This window comes from Erpetoichthys calabaricus, chromosome 17 (assembly GCF_900747795.2).
Source record: "Erpetoichthys calabaricus chromosome 17, fErpCal1.3, whole genome shotgun sequence".
Taxonomy (NCBI): domain Eukaryota; kingdom Metazoa; phylum Chordata; class Cladistia; order Polypteriformes; family Polypteridae; genus Erpetoichthys; species Erpetoichthys calabaricus.
This window is the reverse complement of record NC_041410.2, coordinates 8,864,822-8,890,060: the sequence shown is the minus strand read 5'-3', so window position 1 is coordinate 8,890,060 and position 25,239 is coordinate 8,864,822. Positions and strand designations below refer to the sequence as shown.

Genomic DNA, 25,239 nt, shown 5'->3' with positions numbered 1-25,239 from the left:
TATCTATCTATCTATCTATCTATCTATCATCTGTTATATAGTGCCTTTCACATCTATCTATCTATCTATCTATCTATCTATCTATCTATCTATCTATCTATCTATCTATCTATCTATCTATCTATCTATCTATCTATCTATCTATCTGTTATATAGTGCCTTTCACATCTATCTATCTATCTATCTATCTATCTATCTATCTATCTATCTATCTATCTATCTATCTATCTATCATTTGTTATATAGTGCCATTCATATCTATCTATCTATCTATCTATCTATCTATCTATCTATCTATCTATCTATCTATCTATCTATCTATCTATCTATCTATCTATCATCTGTTATATAGTGCCTTTCACCCCTATCTATCTATCTATCTATCTATCTATCTATCTATCTATCTATCTATCTATCTATCTATCTATCTATCTATCATCTGTTATATAGTGCCTTTCACATCTATCTATCTATCTATCTATCTATCTATCTATCTATCTATCTATCTATCTATCTATCTATCTATCTATCTATCATTTGTTATATAGTGCCTTTCACCTCTATCTATCTATCTATCTATCTATCTATCTATCTATCTATCTATCTATCTATCTATCTATCTATCTATCTATCTCAATGAGTTTGCAGCATTATTTATTGGAAAATATTAAACAGTAAGAACAAAAGCAAGTTTCCATATGACACTGGTTTGATTAGCAGGTTTTAATGTAATTCTAATACAGTATGTCACCTTAAGATCAAGGTTTGTGAACACATGTCAGACAGAGTTGAAAAGAGATGAATTTCCTTTGTTAATATTTGGGATAATTTGGGGGTAAAAGGTCTGAATGTTTTAAGATTAGGACAATCTTTACCCTACACTCTTAAATATGCCGGTTCTTTAATGGAATTTTGTGGTTCTTTATTGCGTTGTATGGTTCTTTGCAGAACTATGGCTTGACAAAGCACCATTTAATTCTGGGAAAGGTTCTCTGAATATGAATTTGGTTGCTTGTGCTTTGACAACTTAATAATATGTAGGACAAAACTTGAATCTTTAATGTATAGTATAGGCTGCAGGACATCAGCAGAATTAAAGCCTGAACTTAGCCTGTGTTCCACGAGGCAGCAATAATCCTTTGAAAATCATGAACTGTGGGTATTTCACAATCATCTATCCATGGTTATTTATTGTATGGAGCTGGTTACACATATAAATAAATAAAGGTTCTTTCTGGAATCTTCTTGTGGAAATGTCTTTCTGGAACCAAAAATAGTTCCCCAATGGCATTGCTCTGAAGAACCACTCTGGTCCCTTGATTGTTAAGTGTGTAGGTATAAGGGATATGTTATTTTACCCCAAAATATGGGAGTAAAATTGTCTGGCCGACTAATCAAAGCAAAACCCAGGCTGCAGCCCTGTGATCTTACACTACAGACTGCCTTTTATCTATTTTTTTGGCTGATTACAGAAACATTTTTAAGAGTGAAGGAATAATGACTCTTTACTGGGTTCTGTGGTTCCTCATAGAGCTATTGCTTCACATAGAACCATTTCTTTCTGGGGGTGTTCTTTACATGTTGTGAAATTTGTTCTTTGTTCTGAAAATGTGCATAATATGTGCTAAAAACAGAAATCTTTGATGTATAGTAGACTATGGGATACAGCCAAAAACCCAAACTTAGCCCATGTGATTGTATGCAGCAAGAGTCCTTTTAAAATCAGGAATTCATCTGTTGTCATGATGACTATTTATGGAGCCTGCTACTGATCTAAATAAATTAAAGGGTCTTTCTGGAACATTCACATAGATAGGTCTTTTTGAAACTTAAAATGTTTCCCCATGGCATCACTCTGAAGAACCAGTGTGACACCTTTATTTTGAAGGGTTTGGAATTAAAAATAAATCATCTACCAGTGATGCCTGCATTATTAACTTGATTACAGAACATAAGAAATTTGACAAACAAGAGGAGACCATTCAGTTTGTTTAGATAATAGCTAAAAAAAGTTACAACAAAACATGTAAAATTGGCTCATAAACATCACTGAAGTTTAAAATGCTGCTGGCTAAACATTCACTCCCCTGGTAGTAAAACTGCTGTGGTAAGTTCAAAATCTTGGATTTGTCTTTTAATTGAAACTAGGGGCTTCACCCCCTGCTGGCTTCGCTCGCCCACCCCCAGGTTTGGTTCACCGGATATACAATTTCAAGAGATTGTTATTTTCATGGGAATTGTTACATATGCATTATTTTCACTTTTACTTTAAAACTTTAGTAAAAACAATATTTGGAATTAGGTTTTCTTCAAGATCACATTGAATTTTCATTCCGTGTTTGGACTTGAATTGTGACAACGCAACGTATAACTGCCGATGAGTGAATATCGTTTCTTTCTCTCTAATAAATAAAACAACTTTCTCGAATGTTTGTCCATACTCTTTTTTCTTCACTGTTTCATTGATGTTTCATCTATCCATCCATCCATTTTCCAACCTGCTGAATCCGAACACAGGGTCACGGGGGTCTGCTGGATCCAATCCCAGCCAACACAGGGAACCAATCCTGGGCAGGGTGCCAACCCACCACAGGACACACACAAACACACCCACACACCAAGCACACAGTAGGGCCAATTTAGAATCACCAATCCACCTAACCAGCATGTCTTTGGACTGTGGGAGGAAACCCACGCAGACACGGGGAGAACATGCAAACTCCACACAGGGAGGACCCGGGAAGCGAACCCAGGTCCCCAGGTCTCCCAACTGCGAGGCAGCAGCGCTACCCACTGTGCCACCGTGCCGCCCTGATGTTTCATCTAGAACGTATAAAATTATTGTCCTGATAAAATTTATAAGAGCTGAGAGCACAGGAAGTGTGTCTGACAAAAGCATTCACACGACTGAGGTTAGATGACACTACTGCATAGTTCACAGTAAACCGCTGTAAACATCTCTGTTAACTGAAAGTTACTGTAAAATAAATTCTTAACAATCACCTCACAATGTAAAAAAGATTGGTAAAATATATTGTTTTTTTATTCCAGAAAAATCAAAGCAGTTAAAATTAAAAGCCTATCATTAATATTTGATCAAACTATTACTCCAACATACACATATACAATGTGTAAAATATATGTAAAATGTATAACTTTTAATGGCAATGTTAGTTGTCTTACTTTCAGACATTAAAATAAATTCATTAGGTTGCATGCATGTTTTGAAAAGGAGAGCGGTGCGTATATGATGTAGGGTATGTGACAAGGTTTCTAGTTTATCTAAAACAGCCCACCATAAATTATCTTCCACCATCACACAAAACATGCAGCACTCGGGGAAAAAATATGTTTACCAACTCTGTTTGTTTCCCACTGACCAACCATGTGAGGTTACAAGAAGCATTTGCAGCTTTATACGAAAAAAGTATAACCTCCATTCAACTTAAAATATAAGGTAATGATTCACACTTAATATTTTCAATCTGAACCAATACAATTCTTTTTATCTTATTGAACCCACAATTTTTAAGTTGAGGCAAATCATTTAGAGTGATTGGGTGCAATTCACTTGTTTTATACTGAAGTAAATCTATTTTTTAAGTTGTTACAATTTAAAATGGTTTATTGGTCGCAACCTGTTTTTATGCTATTAGAAATATTATGAACATAACACATTCCAGTGCTGTACTTTTAACATTTATTTAAAAATCTAGTGCAAATACACAAGCATTTTGCAGTGTAAATCTTAAATATACAACAGAATTTATTTTACGTTTCTACAGCTTTCTTTAAAGTATGTTTTATTACGAGTTCTTATACTTAAAATTTGACAGTTGAGAAACAGGGTTACTTACCAGAAATCCTTTGTTATAAAAGTCTGCTTCTGAAAATGACCAGACCTGTATAGCCACGTCCACTGCACTCAGGAAAGTGTTCTTCTTTTTTGGCAGTTGGAAAGCCAGCACTCTGGAAAGTTCGACTGGAAGAATATACAAACGGCCCTCCGACACAACACACGAACAACCTAAAATATTAGGTTAACTGAAATAGGATTTTTATGTTTATTCCCTCCACCATAACTTACTTTGGTACAAACAAATTTTTTTACTTTGATTGAGATCTGAAACCAAATATTTCAAGCTGCAACACTAAGTTGCTTGAAAGAGAAAATTTACGTTGAATGAACAACATCAATGTTATACTTTTTTCAGTGCAAAGCATGCATTTCCATATACAAATCATCCATCTTTGTGAAAATATTCAATTTTCAGTCAAAAAAAAAATGACCAGAACATGTAGAAAAGGTCCTGAAAAATTTGTATAATATTGTACATGACAACTCGCACAAACCTATTTTTCCTGACCTGCATATTACTCAAAAATCAATCTGGGGCGAAACATTATTCATTTTAAGTTACCTCAAGTTAACACAACTAAGCTTTGGGAAAACCATCAGACTATGTACAGTGAAAGAGAACTTAAGCCATGTTGTCACGAGGAGAAGGGCATGTTGCTTTATGATGTCGTGTGTGCTGCACGGTTCATTCCAAACTCCTTTATTTTCAGGTAAAAGTTAGACCTCCCAGGATCCATTGTATCTCCAACTCCTTACAGTACTTTACTGTAAATATGCTTAACTCTGCGCTATTTCCAAGATGTATTGTGTTTAACAGTAAAATATCGTAAAACATCAAAACGATTCTTTTAAAACAATGAAAATTTTAAACATTTGAAAGATGAAGATTTAAAATCTATCCTCACAGTATTTAATGAAACTTGGGACAAATGTAAATTCCATATAACTGGAACAGTGCTACAGTAATCCCAAATGATAAACCAGGAAAAGATTTTTCAAATCCATTGTGTAGTCCAATCTTACTGACTTTGTAAATTATTAGAAACGATGATTAAAGGTTATGTTATTTCTGGAAAGTGATAGAATTTTAGACCAGAATGAGTTTTGTGGAAGATCCACACCAGAACATAATGTACGACTGTAAGGCCGTATTAAAAGGGCTTTTGCTAATAATGAAACATCGATAGGCATGTGTTTTTAGATGAGATTTTATGTTATACAAATTTAAAATAATCAGAATAAAATGTTGTAGGGGCAATTGGAGTCAAATAATTTTTTGACAAATCGAGCAATTGAAGTTCAGATATTAAGAACGAGACCTAAGGAAATCTAAATTGAAAATGGACTCTCACAAGGAAGTACACTTAGCCCTACTTTGTTTAGTCTTATAATTAACTAGGGGGCTTTGCCCCCTGCTCGCTTCACTCGCCAACCCCCCGGCCTGCACTACGCGTCAGCCACTTTGTGCCTCTCCCGCCCGCGTATGTGGATTTCACTTTCACCAAACAACAAATCTTTTAATTCTCGCTGATACGCCTCTTTATTGGGAAGAAACACTACTTTACCCTCATGGCAACACGAATTAGACCAGCGGTTCTCAAACTGTGGGGTACATGTATCTCCATGTATTTTCAAATCCACTTATCCAGATCAGGGACATGGGGGCCTTTGCCTTTCATAACAGCATTAAGAGGATTGGGAAATAAGAAACATGAGAAAAATGCATTAAGATAAATGCCATTGTTAATGGGTAATTGTAAATGGTAGTAATAATAAGAAGAAAAGCAAGAAAGAAAAACATTCATATATAACTTTTAGATTAATGCAAAAGTTTGTTTTTTTAACCATTCATTTGTTCTATGCAGTCATTTATTATTTTACACAAGCTTTGGCCAGATGGCAATACTGTATAAAAGACATAAACAAAAAAGTTAGGATTCCAAATATAGAAAAAAATAAATGTATGGGGCCTATAGTCTTTAGTGTTATAAGACAACAAACACTTGCTAAGCCAAATGGCCGAACAACATTTCTTCAGCAAAAACATCACCAATCACACTATCGCATGTATTACGCCCAAAGAGAAGATAAGCGGTTGTAGCAAGTGGCTGGGGATGGTACCCAGCTGGGACGCCTGGAAGGACCAGGAGAGGGACTACGCCTCATCGAGACCACGAGAGGGCAGCTGCCCTGGTTGGTATGGGGACCACGGGAACAGATTATGGAAGCTCAACCCTATAGGGGCCCGTGGTCACTGCCAGGAGGAGCCCGGATGCCTGAAGAGCCCTGGATGTCAGCACTTCCGCCACACCCGGAGGTGCTGGCGGAAGGATTACCAGGCTCACCCGGGGTGCTTCCGGGTGCTCAGCCGGTACTTCCGCCACACCAGGAAGTGCCGGCGGAAGTTCATAGGGAGGCACCTGAGTGAAAGTAAAAGGGGCCGCCTCCCTCCATTCGTCAGCTGGAGTCTGGTGGAAGTGGTCGTAGCTCGGAGGAGAGGAATGGAGGCGGCGAAGGAGAGGCATTGTGACAGAGGCCTGGACTGAGAGTGCTGGGTTGTGTGCGGTTGGATATTCACTTGTAAGTAATGTACAATAAACGTGTGTGTGTGGTTTGGAACCTTTGTCGTCTCCCTGTCTGTGTCCGGGCTGCTCTCCACCGAGTTTATTTTTATAATAGTTGAATGTTTTGGTCCACAGTGATAGACTGTGTCTTTAGGGACACCATAATTTATGTAACATTATAATTAAAAGGTGTAAAGTTGTTGCTGTAAGCCAAACTAACAAACACATCCTGGGGAGCAGATCCTAAGACCGTGTGATCAACGGCCTTGGCACTCTGTTATTCAGCTGCAGAGTATTGCGCACCAGTGTGGGCTAGGTCAACCCATGCCAACAAGGTTGACCCTGAGCTAAATAGTGCATGCCGAATCATCACCGGCACATTGCGAACAACGTGCCTTCCCGGCTTTATACAGGCTGGCCGGGATCGCACCTCCCCATATACGATGAGAAAGTAGTTCAACAATAGAAAGGTTCAAGCAACTGATGGACTCCAGACACCCACTTCACCATCACCAGGAGGTAAATCGCCGACTACCTTCTCGTCGGAGTTTCACCACAGTGGAACCCCTTAATCCAAAGCAGTCCACAACACCTAGGCTCGAGAGGTGGCGAGAGACTGACCGTAGCCCTCCCAATGAAGCTCTTCCTACACCTCAAGAGCATCTACCCAATGGAACATCCATCTGTAGGAAAGACTGGGTTGCACTTAACCGAGTGAGGTCAAAGGTGGGCAAAACAAGGGACAACCTACTTTGATGGGGCCTCACAACAAGCGCTGAATGTCCTTGTGGTGAGCCCACCCAAACAATGGACCACATTCTCCATGAATGTTCCCGAGGCCCTACATGTACCGACGAAAATGTTAAGGATGCTAATGATGCCACTCTTACCTGGATATGGCAGTGGCGTGATAAGATATGATGATGTTGCTGTAAGCACAAGGATCTTTCTACAAAATGATAAAGTTAACTGCGTGAATTTGGCAAAGATTAAATGGGTGCAAGTTAGAAACTTCAAAACATTGTGAGATTTGATGCACTGAAGCTAAGAAAGAAGCATCCAAAGTAGAGGTAACTTGACAAAACTGATGTCAAAGCAAAAGCCAAAATTAAAACCCCTAAAAAACAAACAAACTAATTTTCTTGAGCCAAAGTTTTTAGTTTATTTTGCAATAAAGAGGAGACTATTAGTATTAGTATTTTAATGGTTCCCATAAGGACATACATACTTGCAGTCATTTCTTGTGTGTTTCCTTGCACCCCCCCAAACACACCACACTATGTCATAAAACCCATTGCTAAAATGGTGGCAGAAAAAAGCTAAAAATTAAACAAAAAAATAACACAAATAAAATAATTAGACACGTCGTGACTGGAGATTAGCACTGCTGCCTCACTGATGCCGAGGCCTGGATCTGAATCCTGTTTGATGTATTTACATTTTTCTACATATTTATGGGATTTTATGCTTTCCTCTCCGGTTCCAAACGGCACATGTTATATTAATTTTCAATTTTAAGTGGGAGTGTGCGAGTATGTTTGAACGCCTGGCTTGTCACTTGCACCCTATGTTGCCAGTATAAACTCGGGCCCCCATAATCCTCAACAGGACAAAGTAAATACAGAAAATGGATACATGCTGTGAAGTAGTCAGAAAATTAGAATTCGGTTACTAAAATGCTTTTCATTTGCAAATAATTGTGCAGTGAATGGCATCAAACATAACCACAAGTACAGTCTTGCATCTCCTAACCATAGTTTTCAAAACGGATATTCACCTCAGTGGCGTATCTGCTGCCGTGATCGCTGTGAGCCGAGAGCATCTATCAGAAGATACCACAGTCTTTGAGGTGTCAATCAGGGATTGGGTGGGCCGAGAGTTTTATTCTTTGCTTTTATGTTTCTTCTCGGAAACAAGATCACACGGGCAGTCAACATCCAGCAACTAGCTAGATTGTGTCATTGTAAAGAAGAAAATCTTCTAAGTTCTCCATGGCTTTGGAGCATCAGCCTTGTGACATTTGGTTGAAACCAAGACGACAGCCACTCTGGACCTTGTCCTTACATGACAGAGCAGGTAAGAAGAGTCTCAGTAGGAGAATTTTTGGAGAGGATTTTACAGTGGATTAGAAGAGCAATCAGTCATATCAGGATGTTAGCCAGTAACAATATTATTCATACTGTAACAATGGAAAACAGAGAAACACTTCAACCGATTGGCAATTTAGCGCTTCCTTTAATCAGGCACGTTTGTTGTTTTATTAAAAACTCTGCAACTCTGGTGCAACATTTTAGTTGCTAGGATTATCAGGAATGTTAACAGATATGAACAGGACAGTTTCTAAACATAAGTGGGCTAAGCAACCGCTTAGAGCCCCGTGGCCAGTTGGGCACCCCCCTACCCTCATACAGAAGAGGCTAAATAATAAGTGGCAAATTGTTGCTTAAAAGAAAGATTCTTCTGAATTTTTGTATTTCTATCCAAAGCCCAATTTTTGTGCTTTTAATGTTTACAAGCTTCAAACATTGAACTTGCAGCAGCAGCTGAGCTCTTATTAGAAAAGAAACCTTTTGAAATGTTGATTAAAAATTTTAAAGCAAAGAATCTTTATTAAATTATCAGGATGACTGTTTATGACAAGTGCTTACTTTCCCACTTTGAAACATTTCTCCTTTGAGTTTTGAACCTGACAGCTTCACTTTATGAGTTAGGTGGTTCATCTCTGTATTTTTTAATGGCCCTTTACTGGGGTGTGTGTGCTTCCTCATTGCCTAACAAACAACCATTTCATTCTGTGTAGGGTTCTTCACATAGGAAATTGTGCCTTTGGGTTTTGAAAAGCGTCCTAAAATCTATCTATCTATCTATCTATCTATCTATCTATCTATCTATCTATCTATCTATCTATCTATCTATCTATCTATCTATCTATCTATCTATCTATCTATCTATCTATCTATCTATCTATCTATCTATCTATCTATCTATCTATCTATCTATCTATCTATCTATCTATCTACAACAGAACAATAAAACCTGAACGGAGCCCGAATGATTGTATGCAGTTCTTATATGTTTGTAATGTCTGTATGTTGTCCTTTATGTCTGCACATTGAGCCTGGAGAAACACAATTTCGTTCGGCTACGCATCTGTTGTTGTACTGTTGTATGGTATGAATGACAATAAAGTTCACTTACTTACTTACTTAAAATCATAAATCCAATGGGATTTCACAAATTATTATGTACTCTGATGGCTATTTATGGATCCCATTACAGATCTAAATAAAATAAATGATCTTGCTGGAACCTTCATGTGGTTTACTCCACCATGGCATTGCTCTGAGGAATCTCTTTGACGCCATCAATTTTTGGAGTACGTTTGCAGGTTTCTGCTGACTCTCCTGTAATTTTTAACATCTTAAATGTATGAAATCTTGAGTAAAGAAATTAATACTAAATCTACATAGCTACAGGTTAACAGATTCCACCATTAAGTGTTCAAACTTAGTTCAAAAAGTTAAGCCCAACCATTTTATATTTTAGTCACATAAAAATACTAAATATTATTTTTAATTGATTTTTCTTTAAAGTGGACTAACATATGAAAAAATAAATTTCAGAGGTATTGCTTTTTGCATTTATTTTGGTGGATTCCTAGACTCTGCTTTATTCATGTTCTAAATTGGGAGAAAGACGAGTACTAGACACAGCGGATTTCTCTTTATGTGATCAACCATTGTTTATTGATCAATTTAGTTTTAACAAATTAATTCTCCTGTGACAACTGAACAACTACTTTTATTTGAACATTAGAATCTAAGCTTAAAATAGTAGTGTGTTTGGCAAAATGATTTAATTAAATTAAAATTATTTAGTTTTGTCAACAATCTTTATTTTCAATAATGAATCCAATTTTAAAATATTAGTCAATGAATTCAATTACAATTGAACACAATCTTTATTTGAACCAGGTGATCAAAGATTTGAAACCTTTGTTTCTTCAGACGAAATTGTTTGTTGATTTATTCTAATTACAAAGAAATAAATTGCAGTATGTTTATTTTTCTATTGAACCATCTATTGATCAATCAATCAAAATAATTAAAATAAATTAAACAATTACTTCATTTTATTTCTTTTTAGAAACTGAATTGTATAATCTGTGGTTTGAAAACCCAGCGACCGTGTTCAGGACTAAGCAGGTTAGACAATGACTGGCTGATTGGTTTTGAAAACAAGCCACCTCCGATAGAAATGTCATTTTAAATTGTAGTCTGTTCATTTATAAAGTCTACCACCTGATTTCAGTCAAGTTAGTTGAACAGATTAATCAACTCATAAAATTGTTATTGGAAAATAGAAATATTTATTTGAAATATACAATTGACACTTTATTAAGATAAAGTTGACATTTCTGATCAAATCTTAATATATTGAATTGTGCTCAGTATTTGTTTAATCAATCATCCATTATTTAATACCAGTAACGGTTATCGTGCAGTGAATACACTTGACTTGAACATTCCTAGTCTTCCTCCTCTTTCTCTCTACGTTTATCATTCGTTTGCTCAGAGGTTGATGCGCTTGCTGTTTCCTGAGCAGCTCTTCTTTACTCCACCCTAGCGGCCCGCTGCTTCTCTTATTTCGTTGGCATCTTTTCGCGTTAAAACTGATTAAGTTAGTCTTTGTTTTGGAATTACTTAGTACGTTTTCTTTAATTTTTCACTTAATCTGGCACTTAAGTCTTCAATCTGCCTCAAGAATGATTAGCGAAGGTGGTAGGGAATGAGAACGGCGCCCGTACACATGTGCCACATGGCCGCCCTGCTGCGCGCTGCCGAGAGTTGATTGTACAATAAAATAAAATAAAAATAAAAAGAGTAATAAAATCATCACCCGAAAGCGGATAGTAGACATCACGTAGTATATGTGTGCCAGATTTCAAGTCAATAGGTGAAACGGTTTGCGAGCTACAGGTGATTTAAAATCCTGGACAGACAAACGAACAGCCACGGTAGCAAATTATAGAAGAAGAATCTTAATTTTAATGATTTAATATCCAAAATGTCTCGTGCCTGTTGTCCACTTGGCATTCCCATAGGAAACTTTTACAGCACAAAGAGTGATCGTTGATGGCTCATGAGACTTAAACAGATTCTCATTTACGTTTAATTTAAGAAGCATCTTTGTCATAGATGTTTCTCTTAAAATTTCATAGAAGAAATAGCTTTAGACAAAAAGAAGACATGGGGTACAAATGAGGTTAAGGGAGTCAAATTTGTGAATTTGGTTTGAAAAGCATGTGATAGTTTGTGAGATCTCTTTCCAGTCTTGTTTTACTCTCTTTGAAGACTTTATATTTTTTACTTATTTACTTATTATTATTAGGTGGAGTGGTGGCTCTGAGGCTAGGGATCTGCACTGGCAATCGTAAGGTTGCAGGTTCGAATCCCCTAAACACCAACAGAGACTCTGTTCTGTTCGGCCCTTAACCTACAATCGCTGAGCGCTTTGAGTACTGAGAAAAGCGCTATATAAATGCAAAGAATTATTATTATTATTGGACTGTGTAAGGTGACTTACAATGTTTGAGATACGGTTGGTTACAGTTCTTTTGTTGTTCCAATTGGATTGCAGGCAGATGAAGTGGCTTGCTCAGTATCACATGGTGTCAGTAGTGGGATTTGGATCCACAAACTCAGGGCTTGAAGTCTAAAGTGTTAGCCACTATGTTACACTGTCTGGCTTTTCTTCCAGAATGAGTATGATCTAACTGGAGCGCAGCAATATAAAATTAGAGCAAGTAATAGTGTTATTCAGAAGCAAGGGCTACTCTTTTGTAGTCATGTGGTTTATTACTACAAGCAACCTTAATAACAATAATAATACACTTATTTATATGGCGGGCGGCACGGTGGCGCAGTGGGTAGCGCTGCTGCCTCACAGTTGGGAGATCTGTTGGACCTGGGTTCGATTCCCGGGTCCTCCCTGCGTGGAGTTTGCATGTTCTCCCCGTGTCTGCGTGGGTTTCCTCTGGGCGCTCCGGTTTCCTCCCACAGTCCAAAGACATGCAGGTTAGGTGGATTGGCGATTCTAAATTGGCCCTAGTGTGTGCTTGGTGTGTGGGTGTGTTTGTGTGTGTCCTGTGGTGGGTTGGCACCCTGCCCGGGATTGGTTCCCTGCCTTGTTCCCTGTGTTTGCTGGGATTGGCTCCAGCAGACCCCCATGACCCTGTGTTCGGATTCAGCGGGTTGGAAAATGGATGGATGGATGGATTATTTATATGGTATCTATCCCAACACCGAAGCCGCTTTCCATACATTTCACCACATATTACTAAACATGTAATGCAAATACTTCCAAATTGTGAAAAAATGTCAAAACACTATTTGAAAAGACTTAACCCATCATGTGACTTTGCTGAGATCTTTCCTGAAACTCAAGAGGAGACAAAGCAAAGGTGAGAATATTTTCTGTCAGGAGAAAAGTCTGTGAAGCGTGAACTAAAAGAACATGTCTCCATTTTATTTCTCTATGATCTCATTGTTGTCTAGGAGAAACCCAAAAGAAATTAAGGGGGTCTCCTTTTTGATTTTCCATTCCTATGGGTTGTACTAAACCCTCTCCCTTCACCTTGTGACTAGTGATCCTTTAAATTATAAAAGTAAAAACTGAAATAAATATTTTTATACTGAAATCGGATTTAAATGTAATACAGTAACAAAAGTTTGGAACATCCTAAATAACTTTTACCAAATTACATATTGTGCATTAATTGTGATTTACATTTCAGTGTTTTTAAAACTGAGCTAGCACTTGCTGTATTAAAAACATCTTTTTTAAAATGTAGCTACAATAACCATTGAGGAGAATAAATGAAAATGTAAACCAAATTATAAAATGATGTTCAGGGACTTTGTCTGATTTAAAAGTTGGAGATTTCTTTTTTACTTATTTTGGTGTATTTTCGTTTGTTCAATATTTTTCTAATAACGAGTCATATTCAAAAATAACAGCAACAATAGAATGCAATTATATGCGTTAATAAGTTACATTAAATCCACGCTTTTTGGCAACATTTTACAATGCCATGCAGGCTTATATTGGATTGGTAGCTTCCATAGACAGCAGAGTCCAACACAGTCAGTCATTATCCAACCCACTATATCCTAACTACAGGGTCACGGGGGTCTGCTGGAGCCAATCCCAGCCAACACAGGGTGCAAGGCTGGAAACAAACCCCGGGCAGGGCGCCAGCCCACCGCAGGGCACACACACACATACATCCACACACTAGGGCCAATTTAGAATCTCCAATGCATCTAACCTGCATGTCTATGGACTGTGGGAGGAAACCCACGCAGACACGGGGAGAACATGCAAACTCCACACAGGCAGGACCCGGGAAGCGAACCACAGGGCTCCTTACTGCGAGGCAGCAGCGCCACCACTGCGCCACCGTGCCATCCTTCAGACTGGGTTGTTGTTGATAAATTGTTCCTCCTCCTTTAATTCCTAAATGTGTTGCGATTGTTGTGATTACTGAATTTAAAACTTATTTCTGCAGTTTGAATGTTGGTAGGTGTTGCTTGTTGCTCAGATGTTTAAGAATTTCTTTGTGAGGTGGATTGTCCAGTGGTGGCTGGGGGCTCTTTTGGCCTTTAACTTAATTGGATTTTTGTTTTGTTTTGTTTTGTTTTTCTGTCCTCCCTGCCATCTGACTTTATCATTGTACTCATCTGTAGAGACTTACAATATGATACTGTATATAAGGACGCTACTTTTCTATTAATTATATATCTGTGTTAAATAACTCCATATTTATTTTATTTTTTGTTTGTTTCTTATTCATACTTATTTGTTGGTTAGTTACTTGTTGATTATCTTACCAAATTTTCCTTGTAATTATCTCTTTGAAATCTTGTACAGAACTTTGAGCTCCATTTTCTGTATGGAATTGTGATACAGAAATAAATGTAGTTGTTGTACTCTGTATACATGACAGTAAGTTTAAACTTAAATTTGAAGTGACTTATTCATGCTCACACACCGGGAGTCAATGTGGATTGAACCAGGAACTTCCAGTCTTACAGTGGAACTGTGCTATGTAGCCATTGGGGAGAGACATACAGTCTCTAATTTAAAGAATTCTGCCGTGATGTCTGTCTCATTTTTAGGAGCTAATCTCCACTCTCAGTCTCCTGATTCAGCACCAGGACGTCCTCCTCGTTGCATCTCCTGGGCCCTCCTTCTGATCTTGTTCTTGGATGTGTTTCTGTTGACAACTGCTCTTGCATTATGTGAGTAAGACATCTTCAGTTCAATTTATCTTTTTATAAAGTGTGTGGGGAACAGCCTGGACACAGACAGGTAGACATGATTTAAGCACCACAACACGTTTATTTACAATTATATACAATTATGAAACACACACAAACCCAGTGTCGCAGCACCAATCACCCCAAAGTCCGGGCCTCTTCACTACAATGCCTTTCTTCACCGCCTCCACTCCTCCGAGCTCCGTCCTTCTTCCGCCCGACTCCAGCCATCGAACGGAGGGAGGTGGCCCCTTTTATCCCCACCAGGATGTGCTCCAGGGGCCTCCCGATTAGCTTCCGCCGGGACTCCCCAGTGTAGTGGACGTACCGGCTGCGCACCCGGAGGCACTCCAGATGTCCCTGGTCTTCTTCCCCCCGGCACTTCTGGATGTGGCGGAAGTGCTGAGGGCCAGGGCTCCATAGGCATTGGGGCACCCCCTGGCGGTGACCATGGGCCCCTACAGGGGTTGAGCTTCTAAGCTCTGTTCCCGTGGTCCCCAAAGCCACCAGGGTGGTCTCCCCCTCGTGGTCTGGGGGAGGTGTAAGCCCACCTCTGGTCCTCCTGGGCGTCTCGGCTGGGTACCACCCCCAGCCACCTGTGACAAGTGCTCCATGTTTGGTTGTCCTAGAACGCTGTGTGAAGGTATAATGAGCAACATAACCACTCATGCCACCTCAGCAGTGTTTGTGTTTATTTATCCTTAATTTAACCATATCAGTCTATTAAAGGTGTTTTGTCCACGGTTGCTGCACGTTTTTCTATTTCTATGTAATCAGACAAATAGGAGGTCTAACTTGAGTGCAGGTGGAGAGCTGACCCTTAAGGAAAGCAAAACCTCAAGGGTGGAAGAACAGCACAAGCCACTAGAGGGAGTCCTAACCTGGTGTCCCTGTAACAAATTGAAAATCATACCTTATCCCGGAGGTGATTCTAGGACTTGTCTGGATAGGTGACCTCTAGATGGAATTAAAAGGTGACTTACCAAAAGATGGTCTGGATAGTGAAAGATAACGAAAGCAGACTAAAGTGGGTAAGCCATCCCACCACTTGCTATTTACCAGTACTTTGACTGCTGTGTTTTGTGTATCCCTCCCTATACTCATTTTGGTAACAGAGGCAAAATATTTATTTTCATCGTTAGTATTATTCCTAGATATACAGTGCTTCCAGAAGGTTCACTTCCTATCATAGTGTATTTGCGTGGGTCTGTGTGAATTGAATTTAATGATTTTCTCTTCACTGGGAGTCCTCAAAATTTCCCATTGGGATTGGCTAAGTACTAGGATTATTTCAAGTGTTAAATGCATGTCACTTTGCGTTTTATCAGTTCTGCTTGAAAGCTGATGAAATGATTAATGAAGTGTTATTTATTTTTGTATTTATTTTTTGCCAGTGTTATGTCTATCAAATGAGCAACGGATCATGCAGAAGAATGTCTCCAATTCGATAGTGGAAGGTGAGCTACTCACACAACTCTGAAAACATTATGTAAGAGTTAATGGTATGCAAAGGAAAGATGGCCATGTGGATAGCACAGGTTAGGGAAGGGCACAGCAGGAGGCCATTCAAAGATAGAAGAATGTGCAAAGCTAAATGAATAGCATCTCTGCACATCAGTGCTGGTTGATGGGGAACACCATGAAGCAGTAACTTCTGGTTCCACAGATCGGAAGGGGTTATGGTTTTTTTGTCTTCAGCTTAACCGCTGTGTTTTTGACTGGACTGTGTGAAGATTGGCTCGGACACAGACAGGCAGACATGTTCATGTCACCCAACACACGTTTATTATACATTATATTTACAAGTCCTTAGTGCACAAACCAGTGCCAAAGCACCATTCACCCTTTTACAAGTCCTGGCCACAACACAATGCCTTTCTCTTTGGTCCGCCTCCACTCCTCTCCAACCCGCTTCGTCTTCTTCCTCCCGACTCTCGCCTTGACTGGAGGGAGGCGGCCCCTTTTATGTGCCCCGGATGGGCTCCAGGTGCATCATTAGGGCCTCCGTAGCCACACCCCTGTGTGGAGGAAGCATCCAAGGTGTTGCCGGAAGTCCACCGGGTGCTCTCAAGTTTCTTCCCCCCAGCACTTCCCGGTGTGGCGGAAGTACTGAGGGCCAACACTCCCAAGGCATTGGGGCGCCCCCTGGCGGTGACCACGGGCCTCTACAGGGCTGAGCTTCCAAGCTCCGTATCCGTGGTCCCCAAAGCCACCAGGGAGGACGCCCCCTCGTGTTCTGGAGGAGGCACAAGCCCTCCTCCACTCCTCCTAGGCGTCCCGGCCGGGCATGGATGCCCGCCGGGCACCACAACTGTCATTTAGAAACACTAAAAACAATTCCATATTTAAGGACTCTACTTTTATTAATTATATATCTTTCATATGTAGGTGTGCATTATTTATTTACCTTTCATATATTATATATTCTGGGGACCTGGGTTCGCTTCCTGGGTCCTCCCTGCGTGGAGTTTGCATGTTCTCCCCGTGTCTGCGTGGGTTTCCTCCCACGTTCCAAAGACATGCAGGTTAGGTGGACTGGCGATTCTAAATTGGCCCTAGTGTGTGCTTGGTGTGTGGGTGTGTTTGTGTGTGTCCTGCGGTGGGTTGGCACCCTGCCCGGGATTGGTTCCTGCCTTGTGCCCTGTGTTGGCTGGGATTGGCTCCAGCAGACCCCCGTGACCCTGTGTTCGGATTCAGCGGGTTGGAAAATGGATGGATGGATGGATGGATGTTCCTACTAATGTTTATGCACTACTGTTCTAGCGCCCATTATTGTAACGGGCTAAATGACAAGTTGTCAATAAAAGCCATTGAAACTTCTGAAATGCTTGTAATTCTACTTCAGTACACCATAGAAACATCTGACATAAAGATCTAAAAACACTGAAGAAGCAAACATTGTGAAAACCAACACTTGGGTCATTCTCAAAACTTTTGGCCAGGACTGTATATATATATATATTTTTTTTTTGCTATGAGAAAAATCTGTGAAGCATTAACCAAAAGAACATGACTCCATTGTATTTCTTTCTGATCACATTGTTGTCTAGGAGAAACCAAAAATATATTAAGGGGATCTCTTTTTTGTTTTTTCTTTCCTATGGAGTCACAAGTGAAGAGCTCTAAACCAAACAGAATAACACAGAATTAGTTCACCTTTACTTAGATACAAGAACTTATCAAAACCATTACCATTTGTAGTCTTCAAATGCTCCTTAAACACATTGAGGGTGCCCGCAGTTTGAATGGAGGTGGAAAACTTGTTCCACCAGCTTGGAGCTACACATTAAAAGACTCTGGATTGACATTTGAAGTCACGTCACACAGAGATGATATCAGAAGATGGCCATTCATTAGATATCTGAGGGGGAGAATAGGCATATAGAACCTAAATTTCAGGTTAAGGTTAACAGTTCAGGCTCTGTTTGCTACTTTCCGTTGTTACTTTGGTAAACAAACCCATACTAGATCCTTTTGACCATGATTTTTTTTTATTATTCCTCAATCTACTTACTTTATTTTATTTGTTGATCCTCCACTTCACTACTGTAATTGTTAGTTCAGGCTGTTTTTTCATTTGTATTACTTGTATTGAAAGACTGTTGACCTAAATGTGATTCTGACCCCAAGCTTTTTAACTTAGTGGTCTTTTGCCTTTTGTTCTGTGCACACCTCACTCTCTCACACTCTCACTCTTTCTAGCAACTTCCTTTTCTTGTATTCTCCCTTTGTTAATCCTTCTCTGGTTAGTTTTTGATTAAGTGAATTTGCTTTCTGATTATTATGTGGATCTCCTTTTCTCTCTATTTATTGGGCTTGAGCGGCCATTAGGAGGCGTCCTTTGACAATCTGGGTCGTCAGGTAGCACCTACTCTGATTTTCTTTTCTTTGCATCTTCTTTCTAGTGTGGACGGAAAAGGCACACTGACAGCAGGCAGATAATATTTCTCTTTAGTTCTCTTTATTATTCATTCGGAGTCACAGTAAGTAGAGATTCAAAGAGCATAACTTATTGCCACAAAGCTCAGTTTGAACCCCGAATAAAAGTTAGGAGGGGTTTTTTATACTTTAGCATCTCATGATTAATAAGACAGAAAAACATCCTTATCATCTAAGTAGAGTTAAACAATATGTCTGTTGAGCTAAGCATTATCTGTGTTCTCAAAGCTAAGCACAGGAGAGACGCCTTTGCATAAACTACATGTACTTTCTGCAGCTTTGTGACTTTGTCCCTGAAACATTCACTCTGAGAAAGGAAAAAACAAGAAACAGCTTAGATTGTATTCATGTGGACACTATTTCTCCTGAACGCTGGAATAACATATTTTTGTTAGTTCATAAGCTAAGCGTCTCTCACTGGCAACTTACAAAATAGTTGTTATAAAAATTCTATTTTACTAAACACACAAAATACATGGTGCTGAGGAGAACATTCTTCTTCTACACTAGTCACATTTAAGTCTTATTAGTTTCAAGTCAAATCAAGTCAAGTTCAGGTTTAATCTCATGTGTATGTTATACAAGGAAATGTCAGTCAGTCAGTCATTTTCCAACCTGCTTTATCTTAACACAGGGTCACGGGGGTCTGCTGGAGCCAATCCCAGCCAACACAGGGTGCAAGGCAGGAACCAAACCTGGGCAGGGCGCCAGCCCACCACAGGGCACACACACCCACACACCAAGCACACACAAGGAAATGTATACGTACATATTTCTTCAGAACAGTTGACAAAATACAATGAAATAAATAAAGTATTCTGTTGGCCTAGCTCTCTTTCTCATGGGTAGGGGTGGATCTGATGTGAACTTAGTTTTGTAAAATTTGACTTCCTTGTATGAAATGTTATTTGCTTTTAATAAACTCAATAAAATGCTTTAAAAAAATAAAGTATACAATGCTTAGCACACAACATAGATATACAATTATATACACTATGTATTTGCAATTATTATATATCAGCTGTGTAAGCCCATGCTGCAAAAAGCCCGGACTCCTAGAAGCTATTGAAATTGTCAGAAAAAAAAAACTAAAATGCAGAGTCGGCAGTTTCATTTTGCAGACACCCCCCTTGTCTATCAAGTGAGTTTCTCTCTCGTTTGTCTTTCATCGGCGGTTTTACTTTGGCGACAGACTCACTTTCTTTCAGCTTCATGGTGTTGCCTCGTACTTCTTTCTTCTTCCAACTCGTTAACTTGGGGCTACCCTGCCAGCTCTTTGAGCTTCATTGCTGTAGCCTCGCACTTCTGGGCCGGACAGACAGACACACACACACTTCCATGTGTAGATGTTTTATTATATATATACATACAGTGCATCCAGAAAGTATTCCCAGCGCTTCATCACTGTCTCCACATTTTGTTATGTTACAGCCTTATTCCAAAATGGATTAAATTCATTTTTTTCCTCAGAATTCTACACACAACACCCCATAAAGACAACATGAAAAAAGTTTACTTGAGGTTTTTGCAAATTTATTAAAAATAAAAAAAATGAGAAATCCCATGTCCATAAGTTTTCACAGCCTTTGCTCAATACTTTGTCGATGCACCTTTGGCAGCAATTACAGCCTCAAGTCTTGTTGAATATGATGCCACAACCTTGGCACACCTATCCTTGGCCAGTTTCGCCCATTCCTCTTTGCAGCACCTCTCAAGCTCCATCAGGTTGGATGGGAAGCGTCAGTGCACAGCCATTTTAAGATCTCTCCAGAGATGTTCAATCAGATTCAAGTCTGGGCTCTGGCTGGGCCACTCAAGGACATTCACAGAGTTGTCCTGAAGCCACTCCTTTGATATCTTGGCTGTGTGCTTAGGGTCGTTGTCCTGCTGAAAGATGAACCGTCGCCCCAGTCTGAGGTCAAGAGCGCTCTGGAGCAGGTTTTCATCCAGGATGTCTCTGTACATTGCTGCAGTCATCTTTCCCTTTGTCCTGACTAGTCTCCCAGTCCCCACAGCATGATGCTGCCACCACCATGCTTCACTGTAGGGATGGTATTGGCCTGGTGATGAGCGGTGCCTGGTTTCCTCCAAACGTGACCCTGGCATTCACACCAAAGAGTTCAATCTTTGTCTCATCAGACCAGAGAATTTTCTTTCTCATGGTCTGAGAGTCCTTCAGGTGCCTTTTGGCAAACTCCAGGCGGGCTGCCATGTGCCTTTTACTAAGGAGTGACTTCCATCTGGCCACTATACCATACAGGCCTGATTGGTGGATTGCTGCAGAGATGGTTGTCCTTCTGGAAGTTTCTCCTTTCTCCACAGAGGACCTCTGGAGCTCTGACAGAGTGACCATCGGGTTCTTGGTCACCTCCCTGACTAAGGCCCTTCTCCCCCGATCGCTCAGTTTAGATGGCCGGCCAGCTCTAGGAAGAGTCCTGGTGGTTTTGAACTTCTTCCACTTACGGATGATGGAGGCCACTGTGCTCATTGGGACCTTCAAAGCAGCAGAAATGTTTCTGTAACCTTCCCCAGATTTGTGCCTCGAGACAATCCTGTCTCGGAGGTCTACAGACAATTCCTTTGACTTCATGCTTGGTTTGTGCTCTGACATGAACTGTCAACTGTGGGACCTTCTATAGACAGGTGTGTGCCTTTCCAAATCATGTCCAGTCACCTGAATTTACCACAGGTGGACTCCAATGAAGCTGCAGAAACATCTCAAGGATGATCAGGGGAAACAATCTGGAGCTTCACGGCAAAGGCTGTGAATACTTATGGACATGTGCTTTCTCAGTTTTTTTATTTTTAATAAATTTGCAAAAATCTCAAGTAAACTTTTTTCACGTTGTCATTATGGGGTGTTGTGTGTAGAATTCTGAGGAAAAAAATGAATTTAATCCATTTTGGAATAAGGCTGTAACTTAACAAAATGTGGAAGAAGTGATGCGCTGGGAATACTTTCCGGATGCACTGTATTTATTTTGTAATTTTTTTCTCTTTCTTCATCATCTAAAGCACTTTGAGCTACATTGTTTGGAAAGCAGCCCGGACACAGACAGGCGGACAGCAATGGTTCACCCAACACACATTTATTATACATTATTATATAAAATAAGTGCAGCACACAACCTGCAAAACTCCCCCAAAGTCCAAGCCTCTTACAATGCCTCTTTCACTCTTCAGGCCGCCTCCTTGCCTCTCCTTCCGAGCTCCGTCCTTCTCCACGCCTTCGAAGGGAGGGAGGCGGCCCCTTTTATGATCACCCGGATGTGCTCCAGGTGTCTTCCGATAAGCTTCCGCCAGCACTCCCCAGTGTGGCGGAAGTATCGGCTCTGCACTCTGGATGTCCCCGGTCCTCTTGAGGCGGAAGTGCTGAGGTCCAGGGCTCCATAGGCATTGGGGCGCCCCCTGGTGGTGAACACGGGCCCCTACAGGGTTGAGCTTCAAAGCTCTGTACCCGTGTTCCCCAAAGCCACCAGGGCGGTCACCCCCTCGTAGTCTGGAGGAAGCACAATCCCTCCTCTGGTCCTTCTGGGCATCCCGGCTGGGTACCACCCCATTGTTTGTATGAAAATGTGCTCTAGAAATAAATGTTGTTGTTGTTTTAGTGAGGAATTGCAGAACCCAGAGGAAAATGATAATTCAGTGCCCATACATTGTAAAAGGGATACAACTAAAATTTAGCTACCATAAAGCCATATTAAGCAAGTGAATATTTCTGGCTAATATGACCTAGGCTTCTCAAATTTACTTTTGGCACCAGTTTTAGGATCTTCTGCTAAGCCCTACATATTTCCTGATTTCAGTTCAAGCCATGCTTGCAAAATCAGAAGCAGAAATCTTCCCTGGATTAAGTGAGCGGCTTTTGTTACAGCAAGAAAACAGTAAGTGTTCATTTTTTCATGTTATTATACACTGATTTAGGCCATTGGAAACTATTTTGTAATTGTGGGGATGCCTCCAATTTTTGGGTGCATAGAAATTATTACCTTGAGGGGGTCCAGATGTGGCACGTTTTTCTTTTTTTAGTTTGCTTACCATTCCAGGAACCTGTGCACATGTCTTAGTCTGGTAACTTCGTATTCAGAGTTTGCTCATTCCCGTTTGGACCTTGAGTGTTTTCTCCGCTTTTTTTATTTTTGTATTTCCTTTTTTTATTCCATGTTCCCAGTCTGTGCATGTTAGGTTAGTGTACAAATTTAAATAAGCCCTGTGTGAGGGAATTTGGAGTGGCGCACATGTTTTCCTGTCATATGTCTTTGATTTTTTTTTTTTCGTCTTATACTGCTGCTGTAGAATCTGACCAGCTATGACCCTGGATAAATGTATTACCTGGATTGTGAAAAATTGTAAGAAACAGCAAAAGGAAATGAAACAGCACAAGATGAGAGAGAGAGTGTCCATGTGAGAGAATGTGAGCTCCCCTGGTAGACAGGATGAAACAAGCAAGTCATGTCTCTACTATTGTCACCTAGTCTTGCACGCCTTTTTATTATTCAGTCATTCGTTTTTGCTTCTTGAACCAGTTAAAGTGTTTCATGACCAGCAGCTAGTTAAACATGATTCACAACAGTATCTTGTGAATCCAGTACATACTAAAACGAGTTACAATTGAAACACAGAATACATGCATATTGGATTCTTGTCTCTGTGGTGTTGGTTCTGGGTGTCACACTGGTGCGGTGGTTAGCACTGCTGCCTCACAGCTTTTGGCTGGCATTCCCAGTTTGGTCATAGTCTGTTTGGAATGGAATTTGCATACCTACCTGTGCCTGTGTGGATTTTCCCTCAGGGGAGATTTCTCCCAAATTCTCAAAGTCCTGGAGTTACGGATGATTAGTGAATCCAAACCGGCCCCATAAGAGTGAGTGTGGGTATGTGAGTTTTAGATTGGCACATCATGTAGTTTTGGTTCCTGCCTTGTGCCTACTGCTGTAAGGATAGGCACAGACCTCTTGTCACTCTGTTTGGTGCCCATAATAAAAAAAATAGTGCTGAAAAAATAAATGAAAATATACTTCTTATGAACTTTGATCATTAAAGTGGACAGTTAATGTAAAAAAAAAGAGAATATAGAAATTAAACCCACAATAATCCATCCATCCATCCATTATCCAACCCGCTGAATCTGAACACAGGGTCACGGGGGTCTGCTGGAGCCAATCCCAGCCAACACAGGGCACAAGGCAGGAACCAATCCCAGGCAGGGTGCCAACCCACCGCAGCCCACAATAATCACAACCCTTAAATCATAACAACCTGAACTGGAATAGTGTGGATCTCTGGGTGCTTCACTCCTCCTATCAAAGAAGTAGCTTTGGTTTTCCATGTAGGCCAGGGGTCTCAGACTCCAGGAGGACCACAGTGACTGCAAGTTTTCATTCTAACCCTTTTCTTAATTGGTGACCTGTTTTTGCTGCTAATTCACTTCTTTTGAATTAATTTTAATTGACTTGTTTTTAAAGATTTGTTCCCCAAAATGTCTTCATCGTTCCTCTGAATTGCTTCACTTCTCTCCTTAAACAGAAATGAAATGTGAGGTGAGTGAGCCAACAGAAGACCAACTCAGTCAGGGCTTCAAACTCCAACCAATTTCACTCTAAGCAGTTGCTTAATGAGGCGCCGAGTCTTGTTGTTAATTAAACCCGTTCTTTAATTCCATTGCTTGTTGCAATAGGATACATTTTCAAAATTGTTGATTGTATCTTTACTTTTCTAAGAGCACTAGTAAAATGTTTTGGAGACCTGAGCAGATCAACATTCCTGAGACCTCCACACTTTTTATTTTCAGACATTGTATGATGGTCACAGTTTTCTGGTCCTGTTTTGGTTCATTTTGTATCTCATTATTGTTTGGCAGCTAATTAAGGAAAAAGAAACAATTGAGGGGTCTGCATCGTCAACAGCAACTCAATGAAAATTAATTCAAAAGAAATAAATTGGCAGTGAAAACCTGTCACTAATTAAGTTAAGAAAAGGGTTAGAATGAAAACCTGCAGCCACTGCGACCCTCCAGGACTGGAGTTTGAGACCCCTGATCTGGACTGATTTGTTCATAAGAAAAAGTTGGTTGATAAGTTAATTTGACTAATATCATTCTTTCATTTAATTATCTTTTACCTCTTTTTCCAGTTTCCTACTACAGGCAGGTCCTGGATAATATGTCTGACTTCCGGGCTGAAAGAGGTACAGTGGCCTCTTCGAAAATATGGCTAATGCAGTGTTCACCAAAGCAATACATGTGGTTTAAAAATGGTTCTTCTAAATGAGCAATACCTTGTAATAAAGGTGCTCTTAAAGCTTTAAGGGGATCTGGTAATAAGCTTCAGGAAGCAGCCAAATTATTAGTAAGATGAGCCTTGGTACTGGGCATGATGTGCACTGTTTTGTAAGTTATTTGGAAAAAAATCTTACTTTAAGTTTCGAATCTGAGACAATAAAATCTGAAAATAGTTTAGGTTGCTGACCTGTGTAAAAGTTAAATTTCCAATCTCCCTAAGTCAGCCACATTCTTAAAATGATCATACCATAGGCAAATACAAACAACTTAATTTTA

At 39.9% G+C, this 25,239-nt stretch overlaps 1 protein-coding gene across 1 annotated transcript in view; it reads left to right on the top strand.

The window, feature by feature from the left end:
* The first annotated feature begins 8,335 nt into the window (after positions 1–8,335).
* The window catches only part of LOC114668109 (asialoglycoprotein receptor 1-like), a 30,747-nt gene continuing 13,843 nt past the window's right edge, over positions 8,336–25,239 (top strand). The window contains exons 1-5 of the mRNA XM_051920720.1: positions 8,336–8,499; positions 14,604–14,726; positions 16,139–16,201; positions 22,490–22,567; positions 24,816–24,869. Coding sequence (XP_051776680.1) covers positions 8,415–8,499; positions 14,604–14,726; positions 16,139–16,201; positions 22,490–22,567; positions 24,816–24,869 — 403 coding nt within the window. The 5' untranslated portion in view covers positions 8,336–8,414. The remainder of the gene's footprint in view (positions 8,500–14,603; positions 14,727–16,138; positions 16,202–22,489; positions 22,568–24,815; positions 24,870–25,239) is intronic.